We start from the raw sequence: 16,382 nt of genomic DNA, 5'->3' as shown, positions 1-16,382 counted from the left end.
CCATTATGAATAGTAAAAAGAGGTGCATGTTACTCAGCTTATTTTTGGAATCTGAGACTATGGCAGCCACATTTCTCAATTCAGAACTTAATAGACAATAAAGATATAGCAATAGCATTTATTTGTTTTATTTTTTTCCTTTTTTTTAAATAACTAGAAGGAAATTTAGAGATTGTATTATATAATCCCATTGGTTTAATTTTATAGATAAATAGGCTAAAGATTTATGAGATTAAGTTCCTTAATGAAACACTGAGATAATAGGGCTTATGTGAGTCAGAGCAAAGACTTAGGGCAGCTCATGGAGCTAGAATTAGTTCAGGACATCTCTATGTGAGTCAAACAGATACTAGAGAGCAGCCCATCCACGCAGATATTAGAGAGTTTTCGTCTTCATACATTCCTTTTAATCACTTTTTATTCGGGTGGCTTGTGACATCCTACAACCCAAGTTAATGAGGACTCTGGACAAGTGGGGACATGAGTTGCTCCTTCCTGGCTCTGAGCAAGGAGCAGTTTCCCATGTGTGGTTTGGTCTGGGAAGACTTTCATAAGATACCAGGTGGGTGTCAGTAGTGAGCATATCTCTTTTCCCTGGGGAAGAGATTAGCCTCCTCTAAGGTACAGAGTTCACTTAGGATGACAGTGGCTGAGATATTGTGTGAGTTGCAGCCTTGGTTGCCAAGCACCTTTCCCCGCCATCTAATACCACCTCCCACCTCTGAACAACTACTGCTGCATTAAACAAGGACGCTCTGGGCCCAGTGTGGTGTTCTAACCCACCTTCCACTTTCACGCTCTCCCTCTTTACATGTATGAGTGGAGAGTAAACACCTTCGTTACCTTCCCTCATTCAGTGCAAAAAGGTAAGCCATCAATGTATTATGAAACAAAATCTCGAGCCAATTTATTTAATGCACTATGTTTATATAATGCAGCATAAACATGGCAATCATCCTCTATTCCCCTCCCTGATTGGATATCTGAAGACAGCACTGTGCAAATGGACATGACGCTGTGTAACCTAGTGCGGCTGCGACCATCTGCAGCACGGCCCATTGCTCAGCAGCAAAGCCGCCCTTTCTGACACGAGTCTGTGGAATTAGGAAGATAAGGGTTTTCTTTTCCATGTCTCACAGAGGAACTCTCAATTTTATATACCTTCACGCGCTCTCCTACTTCTCTTCCTTTGCTTTTTCCTCTGTCTGGGTCACCTCTAAACTCCTTTCCATTTTGTTCTCCTTATATGACATGTAGTGTCACCTAAAAATGGTATAACTAGGTATTATGGTATCTTAGGATAGATTCAACATTCTTTTAACATAATAGTCATAGTGATTCCCTTTTATGGTTTTAGTCTTAATAGGTTTTGAAACAAATAATAAATATGAAATTAAGAACAGCCTTGGACAGAGGATTTACTTTGCTGTGGAAGATACTGATTGCTGTACTCGAAATTGCTGTGGGCCTAATAGGCCTTTTACTATGAGAATTCTTGATCTTATGGGCCGAGAGGTCATGACTCTGGAGAGACCACTAAGATGTACCAGCTGTTGTTTCCCGTGCTGCCTGCAGGAGGTTGGTGAGCCGTTACCTGGGTAATTTGTAAAGTAGTTCAACAAGAGTTTTCACCCTGTCTTTGAACCTATATAATCAAATAAGATTTTCTAAAAATTGGTCCATCAGCTGTTTTATGCTTGAGACTAATTTGGACAGGAAGGATGGCAGGCGAAAAACAGTGACCAGTGAGCCCATGTCCTGAGAAGTTTGTCTGGTGGGATTGAGCATCTGCTCAGAGACCAGCCTTCCTAATCTTCCTGATCAGGAGGAGAGCTGAGAAGATAAGGCACCTTGGTCAAGTCCCTCACTGGAAGTGGCCAGCAAGAGAGGCCTGGCCAAGGCCAGAGAAGGGAACCACAGACAGAATCCTAGAATACAATTCCTGGAGCAAGTGTCCAGAAGAATGAGGACAAGAACACATAGTCATCTCACAAGTTTGGCCAACATATTATGGAACAAACCTAGGAGAGACCGTCTCTGTGAAATCTCAACTCCCATGTTTTTAAGATCCCCATTTTTAAAAACTAATGTATTTGAGCCTCTGTCATAGAGATATGCTAGGTGTGGGTACCTTCAGGTCTCGGAAGACCAGGTATCTATTTCAAATTACTTGGCATCCCACTCATATACCATGTGGATCTCAGGGGAGACACCAGGGCACAGAGTTTCTAGGAAAGTTGGCCTTTGCCTACATCCCACTGGCCTGAGAGCAGCCCTGGCCTGGCCAGCCATTCCAGACAAGTAGCTCTGAGTCCCTGCCACAGACAGAGGCACAAGCACATAGACATTTGAAGTCTCATCTGCATTTACTTTAAACAGTTAACTGAAGTTATTCCTATGGGATTCTTTTGTTTTTATGTCATTTGGGTTAGATATATGAGTACTTGTCCGTAGGAATATCTGAGGAAAAACTGAGAGTCTGAGGAAATATGCTCTAAATGTAAAGAGCACAGTAACACACGTTAGACTCTTGATCTTAGAACACAGCCTAGGAAGGCACCTTTACAAATGACTGTACTGTACTCTCTAGGTCACCCAGCTAAGAGCAGGGCCAAGATCCTCCCTATGTTCCTTGTAGAACCATTGCCACTCATACTGGGAAATTGAGCCAGTGATCAGAGCTCTGTTCACATGGCTGAACCATTATTTTTAGAGGAGTTTGAGAAAAGAGTTCCTTCATAACTTGGACATGTTTCATAAGTATGGGAACTTAAAAATGTACATCAGCAGAGTCGTGCCTAAGAGTGGAGTCTACGTGTGCAGCCTGTCTGGGTTTGTGTCTCACCTCTTCCACTTTGTAGTGGCGGAATCTGATGCAAGTTAATGAACCTCTCTGGTATTCAGACACTTCCTGTCTCAATAGGAATAATTGTACCAACCTGCCTAAATGTGTTGTAAGTCAAGTGGTGTTCAGCACACTGTCTGATACTTAGAAAAGTATTCAATACTTGAGAGTCATTACTAGACATTGTTATTATTACAATTTATATATGTCCTTTTGCAGATAGAAATCCATGCTCCTCCTGGTGTACCAGTGGGTTATGTGTCTCAGACTTGGCACCCATGCCTGCCAGAGTTTTCAGTTCAAAATGAGAGGAGAGAGGAGGTACTGAAGATTAGTGGCCCATGTGTTGTGTGCAGCTGTTGTGCAGATGTTGATTTTGAGGTAAGAGACGTGATAGTGCTTGTAGGGTTTGCTTTCCTAATGTAAGAATAATAAAAATTGGGAGGGTGTTACAAATATGTTAAATAAATATGTGTATCCTAATATCTCAAGAGGGAGACAGTGCACTCACATATGTAACTCTGGTCAGAAAGGTAGTTATTAATCTCATTGAGCTTCAGTGTTGATTGTGATAATGGAAAAAAGTGAAGCAGAGCCTTATACTCAATAAGTATAAGCAAAACAACTAACATTGTGGTGGTTTCTGTGTGGAAGTGCTATATATTATCCACTTTGAATATCCACCTTGTCATGGATGTCTGACTGCCAGAGTCTGTGCAGCCTTCCTTACTCTTAAACACAGGCTGTCGGCGCCCTCGGCCCTCTTCAGAAGGTCTGACATCTTTGAGTTCCTACGGAAAGCCCCATGAGGCAAAGAGAGTTTTCAGGAAGATAGTGTAAACTGTGCCACCCAGTTATGCTTCTCTATGGTCTCTGCTTTATCTTAGTATTAAATTGGTTGTTAGAAACCAAAATATATCTGTGTGCTTACTGTATGAAGCAATTTCATTACAGCGTTTTTCAAACAGATGGCCTAGCCTTATAGTTCACATTATTTAGTTGCAAATATTAAAAATCAAGAGATTTTATAACTTAATCTTGATTTTCACATTCTATTAGAAAAGCAGAAAATGTGGTGAATGGGGCCTACATTTCTATAAAAGGAGCAGAAACCAGGCTGAACCTGAGTAGTGCTGCCCCATTGTGATAAATATGTGGGAACCCTGCCAGTCTCCTGTGGCTTCCTGAGGTTTTCCACTATCCAGCTGCCTCCTTTTATAGTATTTATCTGATAATATGATATCAAATTGCTCTGTTAGACCCTGGTTATATAAAAATGAATCCTTCTCCACAATGACCTCGGAGTCTAATGAGGGAGACAAGCAATTCTAAGAAAACACACATGATGTAATAGAGACTTTATAAAGACTCTCAAAAAGGGATATATTGGGTTGGCCAAAAAGTCCATTTAGTTTTTTCCATAAAATATGAGGTCTGTCCAGAAAAAGTCTAGCCATTGTTAATATAACAAGAATGGTTTGTATGGCATTGATGTAACCTGGCATCCAAGGAGAGTGGACTGGAATGCGCATGTATGAACAATGATGACTTCACCGTACTAGTCAGTGGGGCAGGAGACACTTTTGAGTGAGCATGTGTACTGTGTGGCCATCACATTCAAAATGACTGAGTGAGTAGAGCAGCAAATCTGCATCAGATTTTGCATTAAGCTTGAACATTCCTCCACGGAAACTATTTGGATGATTCAGAAGGCTTTCAGGGCCATGCAGTGAGTCCAGCACAAATAAAAGTGTGGCACAAATGCTTCAAAGCTTGTCAAGAATCTGTTGAAAGTGATCATGTTCCAGAAGGCCTGCAACAAACGGAACACCTGAGAATGTTGAATGTGTACAGGCTACAATCCACAGAGGTCAGTGACTGACAATGTAAGAACTGGAAGCTGATCTGGGGATTCCAAAAACTACTGTGTCTGAGATTTTGATGCGGGATCTTGGCATGAAATGTGTCATGGCAAAATTTGTTCCTGAGCTTCTGCTACCAGAGCAGAAGGAACATCGTGTTGTAGTTGCTAATGACTTGATTCAAAGCGCTACCAATGAACCAGATTTCCTCAAGAAGGTCGTAACCAGAGATGAATTGTGGCTCCATGGCTCTGATCTGGAAATGAAAGCCCGGTCATCCCTATGGAAATCACCTGGTTCTCCACACCCAGAAAAGGCACAGCAAAGTTGCAGCAAGATCAAGACCATGTTAACTGTGTTTTTTGATTGGGAAGGTATTGTACATCACAAGTGTGCCCTTCCAGGCCAAATAATTAATAAGGAGTAACTACCTCCATGTTCTTCATTGGTTGAGGGATGCAGTATGATGAAAATGGCCATAGCTATGGGCAACTGGTGATTGGCAGCTTCATTACAACAACGTGCCCTCTGATGTATCATGTATGCATAGAGCCCAGATTCGGCACACTGCGACTTCTGGCTTTTCCCAAAACTAAAATCACCTTTGAAAGGGAAGAGATTTCAGACTGTCGATGAGATTCAGGAAAATACGAGGGAGTTGCTGATGGTGATTCCAACAAAGGATTTTGCAGAGTGTTTTGAACCCTGGATGAGATGCTGGGAGATCTGTATGAGGTCCCAAAGTGCCTACTTTGAAGAGAACTGAGGTGTCATTGTCCTATGTACAATGTTTCTTATATCTTGCATCTCCTTCAATAAAGGTCTCTATTTTTAGAATTTCATGGCTGAATACTTTCTGGACAGACATCTTTTCATTTTTTTCATTTGCACCAATAACTTCATTGATTTGGATATTTTAAGTACGTTGGCTATCTCCCACCATTGGCTTCTAGTGGGTAGAGGCCAGAGGTGCTACTCAACATCTTCTGATGCAAAAGACAGCCCCATAGCAAAGAATTTTTTGGCTAAAATGTCAATAGTACCAAGAAACATCGTAAATCACTTTTGACACATTCAGTCAGTCACAGCACCTTTTCCATACACTGCATAAATCTTTGTGTTTCAGTTGCATTTTTACCTTTCTTGAAATAATAAAGCATAATACACTGAAAATGTATATTTTCTTCCATCTTCAATATTAAAATGGCTACACAAAAGTTCACCAATTTAATCTTAACAACATTGTTTCAAATGAAGTTAAAGACAACTAAGCTACTAGAGGCATTGTATGGTAAAAACCAATCAGACTTCTTGGCCAATCCAGTAGGTTGTCGGGTGTTATGTATACTACACGTGTAAAGACTTTATAGATTTGTATATAATAACAGTTCTCTATGTAGGGGTTGTTATTCCTATCAAAGATCCAGATGAGTAAAGAGGTAATTGTTCTTTCACCGAACATTCAGAGAAGTTTGCCTAACATATATTTTATTTGTGGCAAGTACTGGTGAAGCAAGTCAGATTGTATTTAATGCTAACAAATTTAGAAATAATCTACCAACCCTTCTCAATAGATACCTTAGAGCATCTAGTATAGGTAATAACTTAACTTTACTCTTGTGTGTGTCTCAAATGGTGCTAATAAGTAACATCTTTGAGGGAATTGAGAAAACAGTCCCTTGAAACATTTTCTGAAAGCAATCTGACAGGAAGTTGAAATGCAGAAACTATCAATACGAGGAAATATAGTGGAGATGAATTCTACTTGAGTATCAGTGGGCTTGGGAATTTGGTACATGTAAAACACAGCAAGAGCAGAAGTCATTCTATAGCAAGAAATCATTCAAGAGACATTTAGTAAGTGTACTAAGTGGAACTGATTCATGGATTTGATGTCAGTTGAGGATTGAAGAAAATAGGGGGATTATTCTGTTGTCTGAGGTTTAAGAAGCTGAGTGAATAATATTAAGAATCTTGGAGCAGAACCAGTTGATTTGAATTGAGTTGTAATGGATTTTAGGTATGTAGAAGGAAAAGTTGTGGGGTTTTCTGCATACTGATGGTAGTTGAAGCCATGAGTACATAATACTCTAGGAATTAATCCATCAAGAACAAATTTCATATAATCGAAAAATCTGCAATCACATAAGAAGTAATTAAATAAACATTGGACAAAACAAGAAGCATAATGGGAAGAATAACACTAATATTAAAGGAAAGGAGGATTTGAAAACAAGCCAAGTAGTATAAGGAAGAAGAGTCATTAAACCTCTTTGGCAAAGAGTGCTGCAGTTAGATCCAGATGAAGATAAGTTACTGAAATGGATGATCTATATTAGGAAAATAAATGAGGAAATATATATTTGAAAGGATTACAAAAATTTCAGAGATGAGGAAGCTAGAATAAACCACTCTTGCATATGCCAAAAAGGAATACAGAAAAAGAGAAGGTGGAGAATTTGCTGAATATTCAAATAGATAAATTGCTAAGAATCTTTAGAATACCTTTATCAATTATTTTTTAAATAATTAAAATTTAAGTGATAGTAATATAATACCAGTTTATTTTTTCAGAAGTTGAAATCATTTTGTTTTGATTTCTTTGTTTTTAAAATATTAACTAGAGTTTAGCTAAAAATTATTTAGTTTTGTTGACTTTTCAGCTGTAGATTATTTTTCACATTTCTGAATCTATCCATAAAAAATTGTATGGTCTACTTCATACATAAATTTTGGTGAACTTTTAGATTTCTTGCCAAGGGAATCAAAAAGGGTAAATGTTAAATCTAGTGGTAGGATTATAGTGGCTGACAAGTTATCTTTTGTATATTTCATTGCAAAATATTTCAAAATTTAATACTACACTTAAAAAATTAAAATATAAGGTCTTATTGTTGGCTACAAGTGCTTGGATGACAGCTATTAGCAGATGAAACACTGAAGTGTCAAAAGAGAGAATTTGTACTAGTCTGTTTTCCTACAAGAAAGTTGTTGAAAATAACCCTTAAAGCTCAGTAGCTTAAAAGAGTAGGCATTTGCTCTCATGCTCATGGGTCTGCAGGTCAGCTGTTTCTCAGTGGATAGTCATAGGCTCAGCCAGGTGGCTCTGATTTAGGCTAGAGGGTGGCCCCAGACCTGCTCCAGGTGTGCTCATTCTAGACTGCAGCAGGAAAAGCTACCTGGATCATGATTTTCTAGTGACTGATCACTGGAGAGGAAGAGCCAGGCCAAACCACTTAGCCACATTTAAGGTCTCTGCTCACTGTCATGTATACTAACCCTCCATTGGTCAAACTAGTCACGTGGACCACCCTAATTATCAATGTACAGGGAAGCATACTGGGCCTACAGTGGGAGGGGTGAATGACTATTGATGAACAGTAATCCATGCTACCTCAGTTTTCAGATGAAAAGATTATTTCAGATTTGTTAATAACTTACCTCCCACAAAGAAATAAAAGGAGTAAACAGTTTTTAATTTCCCCGCATTTATATAGCAGCTCCCTACCTGAGCTAGGGCTTCACAGGGTGTTGCTGGCACATGTGTTACCTTGTGTACATTTAAAAAAGACACTTCTCTTCCTGGTGTTGACACAACCCTACATGTACACGCCATGGTGAGTGTGGCTACCTACAGCCCCACATGCCCACTGGGTGAGGTGCATTTGTCCAGCTACCATCCTGTCAGCTCTTTACGATGGCCCTGCACTTTCCTCAGGCAGAATTGTGAAATTAGAAAAATTTTACTTCAGAGCTTTTTCACACACACCCCTCTCTTTGTTGTCCCCCACGCTCTGTTGTCCAGCCATACCCCAACCCCGGACCACGGGCATACCATCAAGTTACTTATTGGAAACTTGCCTTCACTCAAAACTGCCAGCCCTGTTTCCCGGGCCCTTAGCAGTGCTGGCTGCCTACTGACAGTGAGCGTTAATGTCCGTCCCATCAGCCCATGTAAACTCTCTGTGCTGGTCTTAAAACAGATGTGTCGCATGGGGTTTAGTTTGCTAGCCTTCTGATGGCTTGTAGAAATTCCATCAAAGAAACATTTTGTGTTTGTACCTTTTCATGCTTAAATTTTGCTTTAGATCAGTTCAAATGGTTCATTACCATCTCTCTATGTAAAAAATGTTAAATATTTCCATGAAACTGTTTTCATATATTTCTCTGTAGCAAAGAAATAATTTTTTTCATGTACCTATAAACAAGTACAGGAATTTATATGCACCTAATGAGAGATATAATGTTCATAGTTATGTATTTGTATCGCACATAAGTTTAATAGTGTATTTCTCTCATTGTGTTCCAACTTTGAAAGTACAATAGATGTATTATTTTCTAGAACTCTTAACTATTTATAAGAATTAATAATTCTTTATTACTTCCTAAGACTCTTATTTTTTTTTCAATTTAGATTAAATCTATTGGTGAAGAAAATGTGATTGGCAAGATTTCCAAGCAGTGGACTGGCTTTGTGAGAGAGGCATTTACAGATGCTGATAACTTTGGGATCCAGTTCCCCTTAGACCTTGACGTGAAAATGAAAGCTGTCATGATTGGCGCGTGTTTCCTCATTGTGAGTCTATTCTTGCTAATCTTCGGTATTTCTCTAGTGTCATTCTGTGAAGATTCAGTAAATTATACATTTTTAAGTGACCTGCTTAAATTTATAGGTTTTATTCAAGGGGTCCCATTTAATCCTCGCTCTGAAATTCCACTTTCTCCTGATAGTCTGGATTCACAGGGGACCAGTTTCTTGGGAAATTCTGTTTAGTTTCACATGGCAGTAAAAGGACCTGTGTGTTACAGAGAGACCCTGGTCTTTGGGCTTCTATTTAAAATTGAAACAGGTGCTTTGGGTAAGACTTCAAATATGAGCTTACATGGGGTACAACTCAGTGAAATGGGGAGATTTCATCCTGATTCGTTTATTCAGTTAACCCTTCTACTGCAGCAGTGGGAACTGCAGTAAGAGTGTGCATCCAGTCAAGCCAGCAGACGGGACTGGCAGCTGAAAGGAAACACGTAGGATAGACAGTGATTCTGAACTTGTCTTCCATTAAATCTCTTGGGGAGATTTCAAAAACCCCACGTACTAAATCATACCGTGATGCAACTAACTCAGAAGTTTGTGAAGCTCCCCAAGATTCAATATGCAGCCAAAGTCAAGGACTCCTGGGAGGGAGCAACAGTTCTTACCTTAATTGCACAGTAGAAACACCTTGGGTATCTTTTCAAACTTCCTGTGTCAAGACTGCACCCAGATATTGAATCAAAATCTCTGGAGATGGGACCAAGCCTGCAAACTGTTTAGATCACTCCCAAATGATACCAGTGTGCAAGCAAGGTTTGGAACCAAAAATGAATAACTTAAATATTTATTTGGAAATGCACTGAGGACAAAACTAAATGATGAGAGATATTTCCAGCAAAAGGACCCAGTTCCTTTAACAAATAAATGTCAAAATTAAAAATATAATAAAATGAGGTACTTAAAAGACATCAACTTAATGCAGTGTGTAAATTCTGTATACTGAATTGAACAAACCAGTATAAAAAGACATTTATAGGCATTTACAGAAATTTCAGCATTGACTAGCTCTTTGATGATTGACTTACTGTTTATTTTTTAAATAGGACATTTTTAACTATAATGTTATATTGGGTTTTTTAAGTATAGTTTATTGATTATGCTATTACAGTTGTCCCATTGTTTTTCTCCCTTTTATCCCCCTCCGCCCTGCACCTGCCTCTCTCCAGCATTACTACCACCCCTTAGTTCATATCCATGGGTTGTACATGTAAGTTCTTTGGCTTCTCCATTTCCTATACTATTCTTAACCTTCCCCTATTTTGTGCCTACCAATTATACTTCTTATTCCCTGTACATTTTTCCCCCATTCTCCCCCTCCCCCTTCCCACTGATAACCTTCCATGTGATCTCCATATCTGTGATTCTTTTCCTGTTCTAGTTGTTTGCTTAGTCTTTTTGTTTTTAGGTTCAGTTGTTGATAGTTGAGTTTTTTGTCATTTTACTGTTCATATTTTTAATCTGCTTTTTCTTAGATAAGTCCTTGTAACATTTCAAGTAATAAGTGCTTGGCGATGATGAACTCCTTTAACTTTACCTTATCTGGGAAGCACTTTATCTGTCCTTCCATTCTAAATGATAGCTTTGCTGTATAAAGTAATCTTGGATGTAGGTCCTTGCTTTCATGACTTCAAATACCTCTTTCTAGCCTCTTCTTGCCTGTAAGGTTTCTTTTGAGAAATCAGTTTATATTCTTATGGGAACTCCTTTGTCGGTAACTCTCTCTTATCTTTAATCTTGGGTAATTTAATTATGTTGTGTCTCAGAGTGTTTCTTATTGGATCCAGCTTCTTTGGAACTCTTTGAGCATCCTGGACTTGTGTGTCTAGTTCCTTCGCTGGATTGGGGATGTTTTCCTTCATTATTTGTTCAGATAAGTTTTCAGTTTTTGCTTATGCTCTTCTCATTCTGGCACCCCTATGATTTAGATGTTGGAAAATTTAAAGTTATCCCAGAGGTTCCTCAACCTCTCATTTTTTTGAATTCTTGTGTCTTCATACTGTCCTGGTTGGATGTTTTTTTTCTTCCTTTTATTCAAAATCATTGATTTAAGTCCCAGTTTCCTTCCTTTCACTCTTGGTTCCCTGTATATTTTTCTTTATTTCACTTTGCATAGCCTTTACTTTTTTCTCTATTTTATGACCATACTCAATCATTTGTATGAGCATTCCGATTACCAATGTTTTGAACTGTGCATCTGATAGGTTGGCTATCTCCTCATTGCTTCGTCCTTTTCCTGGAGTTTTGATGTGTCCTTTCATTTGGGTCATATTTCTTTGTCTTAGTGCACCTGTCATGTTGTAAGGCCTTAGGTATTCACCATGGCAGTGCAACCCACTTGGCTGTGTTGTGGCACTGTATGTGGGGGAGGGGTCCAAGAGGGAACAATGCCACCTACTCGGCTCCCACCCTGCTTTCAGTCATTTCCCCCACTTTTCCCACAAGCAAATTGGGCCCTTCTGGTGCTGATTCCATAGTGAGTGGGCTTGTGTACATTCTAGGATCCTGTGGCTTCTCCAGCGTACTCTCCTGTGAGACTGGGAGTTTCTCCCACCACTTCCCCCACAGGTTTTTACAGCCAGAGGTTTTGAAGCTTTCTTTCCTGGAGCAACTCTGGGTTGCGTGGTTTGTCGCATTCTCCAGTTGTTCCTCCAGGCTTATCCGCATGAGTGTGGGATATCCTGGTCCACCACCTGCCCCCTCGCCCACCCCAGTCTGTCAGCCGCCATCTCATTGCATGTCCTGTGCTCCAGCTGCCTGTCTCCACCCTTCCCGCCAATCTGAATGTTTCTTCTTTAACTCCTTGGTTGTTGGACTTCCATACAGCTTGATTTTCTGGCAGTTCTGGTTGTTTTTTTGTTTTTAAATTGGTTGTTATTCTTCTTTTGGTTGTGCAAGGAAGCAAAGTGTATCTATCTACCTGCACCTCCATCTTTGACTTTGTGTTTCTTAAGGTATGATTATAATGGTTATATAAAAATAAAACAGTAACAGAGTTCCTATTTTTAAGGTCACATACTGACGTATTTCAGTATAAAATGGCATGATATCACAGATTAGCATTTAAATAATAGGGGTGAGGCCTGGGAATCTAGAAAACAGTAATTGGTGAACTAAGACTGGTCATATTAATAATTACTGAATCTGGGTGAGTAGTTATTTGGACTTCATTATGCTATTCTATCTAATTTGGGATAGGCTCAATATTTTATATGTAAATTTTTGAAGAAAACCATAGTTCTGCTTAAAAATGGTGTTTTCAATAACCATCTATATCACATGAAAAGAAAATTTAACCTTACCCTTAGGGAAGTGGTTAGCCAAAGATATGGTGTGTATAGGGAAGATAAAGCAGTCTGAGATGTTTGGATAGATGGGACATGGGATTGGGGGTGGTGGTGGGATTATTAGTGAACGGCTATGGAATAGATTGGGCTTCTACTAAAGGACTTTTAAGGACTGGGCAATGAAAATGATTTAGCTTACTGGCTATTTTTAAACTAGGTATAAATAAAATAGTTGTAAATCCAAATTTTACAAAGATAAATCCTGATGACTGAGATGGATTGAAGAGAGATGTAATCGCAGTAGCGCAATTGCACAAGATTTGAAATAAGGATGAAATTATTTCTGTTGGAGTGATAAAGGAAAGTGATAGATGTGAGAGATAAAATCCATAGGATTTGGCTTTACGTCATGCAGGAGAGGGTCTAGTTAGACACTGATGGAGTCAGGCAAGTTAGGGAACACAGTAGATAAGTTTGAAAGAGAATTCATAAAACTGGGCCAAACAGTTCCAAGTGGTATTCTAACTCTAAACGGCTTTCATTCACCTGAAAAAAACCTGTAAGCTGTACATGGCATTCCAGTCATATTATTAGAGAAGGAATATAAGAAGTTTAGGAAGGAAGAATCAAAAAGGAACATTCCAAGGGGCCTGAGAAAAAGTGAAATTTAGAGAAACTACCAGCGGACTAATTAAATGTATACAGGTATTAATAAGTGAATAGAATTCTAGGATTTAATTGCTATTATACTAAAAAGCTGAAACTACTGACTTCTCCCAGATCTACTTTTGACAGTCAGTTTTCTTGTTTAGTAGATATGTCATTCTGTTTCATCATATCCCTTAGCATTTATGCATCTGAGACTTGATCTCCGTTTTGTTACTGAAAATTCATTGCTGTATTTTGGTTCTGTTTAGGATTTCATGTTTTTTGAAAGGACTGGAGGCCAAGAGCAGAGAGCAGGAGTGTGGTAGTGGATGAATAAAGTCTCCTCAGAAAGTGTGAAGTCTGTATCCTGATTGGGACTATGTACAAGTAAAATTCAGTGGGCTTTCTTTTTCTTTATTGAAATGACTTATAATTGTGAATTACACTATGATGCCTGAAGCTCCAGGTATATGATTTCACTTTTCAAATTATAGAACTTATTTTCTGTATCACTTAATTATAAATGATTTTATACATTTTCTTTCATTTTATACATTTTGTATTTTATTGTATATTTCTGAGAAAGGGCATTGGAATTTTTACATTTAAACATGAAACTTCCTTTGATAAATTGCTTTATTTTCAATTTTATAGCAAAATTTATTAAAATGACTTTATTATAAAATTATAATTTTACTAAATTTAGTTAAAATTTATTTTAGATGTAACAACTGTTACTTGCAAATATTTTATATTCAAAAAGGTTAAAAATGAACCCAACTTCAGTTTCCTTTATAATTATGTTCAAATAATACTCAAGTTCATACTATTAAGGAAAAGTAAGATATGTGTTTGTTTTTATTCAACAATTAAACCACATTTAACTCTTTATATAAATTAATCTGTTACTATCATTTTCACATTGACAAGACAATAAATTACCAATTCTTGATGGATTTCAGTGAAAAACATATGATTCTGTTCCAAAGAAAGACACTTTATTTAAAGACTCACTCACTCTAAAACTTGAGTATTATTATAGTTCTTGAGGCAATTAGTTACACATGGAATGTATAATACCTAATTCTATTATTCATAGAGCATGGTAGTTATGAGATCACTCAGGTATTAATTAAATAGAACATATATAATTCACCATAGTATGAACTTCACTAATAAGCTAGTGGGTTATTTATGCCAACAATCAAGTAACTGAAATAAAAAATTGTTGATATACTTCACTGCATATTTTTGTTTTTAAACTGGGCAAGTAATTCGTATGGTGTTCTGAACCTTACACATTTACCACCTGCCTTCCTTTTCAAAGCAGCAGAAGCTTTTGCTCATTAGTAAAACCCATACCAGTGCTGGAAACTAGGATTTCTATCTGTTAGAAACTTAAAGGAATTTTTTATATTCTGTTTTATAGGAAAATTTGGACTGAGTAGGAAGAGATGCCTAAACCATAATTCAACTCATGCAAAAGAGAAGTGGTTAGGATGTAGGGGGTTAGGGGAGAGACTCTGTCTCACCTTCAGCAAAATTCCACCAAAATCACTAGCCCCTAATATTGAGAACATTTGAATGTCGGGGAGCTACATTCAAAAAATGTAGGAAAAAGCTAAGGAAAAAGCTTTCAGGAAAAGCTAAGTCCTGACCATTTTCATTAGTCAAATAGTTCACCAGATGCCAGATTACAATGTTGAGAAGTAACCATGGCCCTCACATTCATTTCATTCAGTTTATGGTTGGTAGAGACAGCATGCCAGATAAAGCGAGGTACTTGCATAGCTGGATCCTAGTGGCATTAGTTATACCAGTTGGAGAAGAGGAGGGCTTTCCAGGCTAGCTACCAGGTACCATAACCAACCCAAAATGAGGCTAGAGGTACTGATATTATCCTTCATTCTCCATCTTTCTCACCACCTCCTTCTTCCTCTGCCCCCTCCTATGCATAAAATTCAGGATCTCTGGTTCAGCAAAGTAAAATTACAGCTGATTTGAACAGTTCCTTTCTTCTTCAATGTGCAAGGAAGATTTGTGCAGAAATCATAGACCATCTGCAGAATCCATTTAAGTTCAAATACTAGGAAAACTTAGCATTTACTAAGAGAAAAAGTATTACAAATGAAAAATTAGAAATTTAAATGATAAAAACACCAGGAATTAAAACAAATGTCTTTATTTGTAATCTCAGTGAGATCTGGAGGAATGTTGCCTATCTCTGAAACAGGCTGTAGAGAAAAAGGAGCGTTCTGATGAGGCTTAAATTAAAAAACACAATATCCATTGTGGGAGTGGGGGTTGTAAAATATTTTGAAATAGAAGCTACTGGATCGCTACTGTTTCCTACCCTCGTGCAGCAGAAGATCAACAGTCAGGAGGCAAAACCCTAAGCAGTAGCTTCTGCAAGCAGTGGAAGCCTTGGGCGTCTACTTTGACTACTGCATAAGCATGTTGTGAACTACGTGTTTTGTTCCCCTACTTTTACATGTTAAAGCCTTAAGCCCTACTGTGATGATGATATGGAGATGGGGCCTTTGGAAGGTATTTTTATTTAGATGAAGTCCTGAAGGTAGGCGTGATGGTGAGCTTAGAGTCCCTGTGAGAAGTGGAAGAGAAACAAGAGCTAGTTCTCTCTGCCGAGTGAGGGTCAGTGAGAAGGCTGCTGTTTACAAGCCTGAAAGAGGGCCCTTTACCAGGAGCCAAATCAGCTGACACCTTGATCTTGAAATTCCAAGTCTTTAGAACAGTAGGAAAAAAATGTGTTGCTTAATCCATCCAGTCTGTGAGTTTTGTTATAGCTGCACAAGATGAAGAAAACGGATGTTAAGACCAGAAATAAATTTCAAGGTCCATCAAGAAGAAAAAGCTAGTAGAACATCTCCAGTAAAACCTGGGCTCATAAAAAGTTATCACCTCATAAAATAAAAAAGAAGTAAACTCCACCATTCAGATGGGAAGAGCACCGGAAAACTTGCTCCTATTGATGTGTTGCCGGATGAGAGAGCCTATCTATGTCTATCTCTGTGGGTTTGTACATACAAGTTTCCCCTGCTATCCAAAAGTAGAGTGTTCCTATCAAATCTTCCATAAGCCGAATGGCATAAAGCAAACAAATGATTACCTTAGGATGCAATTTGGTAACA

The 16,382-nt window shown here is 38.4% G+C and overlaps 1 protein-coding gene across 4 annotated transcripts in view; it reads left to right on the top strand.

The window, feature by feature from the left end:
- PLSCR1 (phospholipid scramblase 1) overlaps positions 1 to 14,474 on the top strand; it is a 34,806-nt gene extending 20,332 nt beyond the window's left edge. For all 4 annotated transcript variants that reach the window (XM_045192049.3, XM_045192045.3, XM_045192046.3 and 1 more), the window contains 4 exons: positions 1,358 to 1,578; positions 3,065 to 3,226; positions 9,122 to 9,283; positions 13,503 to 14,474. In XM_045192049.3, the coding sequence (XP_045047984.2) occupies positions 1,358 to 1,578; positions 3,065 to 3,226; positions 9,122 to 9,283; positions 13,503 to 13,559 (602 nt within the window). In that variant the 3' untranslated portion in view covers positions 13,560 to 14,474. The remainder of the gene's footprint in view (positions 1 to 1,357; positions 1,579 to 3,064; positions 3,227 to 9,121; positions 9,284 to 13,502) is intronic.
- Positions 14,475 to 16,382: the final 1,908 nt, after the last annotated feature.

Source organism: Desmodus rotundus, chromosome 2 (assembly GCF_022682495.2).
Source record: "Desmodus rotundus isolate HL8 chromosome 2, HLdesRot8A.1, whole genome shotgun sequence".
Classification (NCBI taxonomy): Eukaryota; Metazoa; Chordata; class Mammalia; order Chiroptera; family Phyllostomidae; genus Desmodus; species Desmodus rotundus.
The sequence above is the reverse complement of the archived record's forward strand: the minus strand, read 5'-3'. Positions and strand labels throughout refer to the sequence as shown.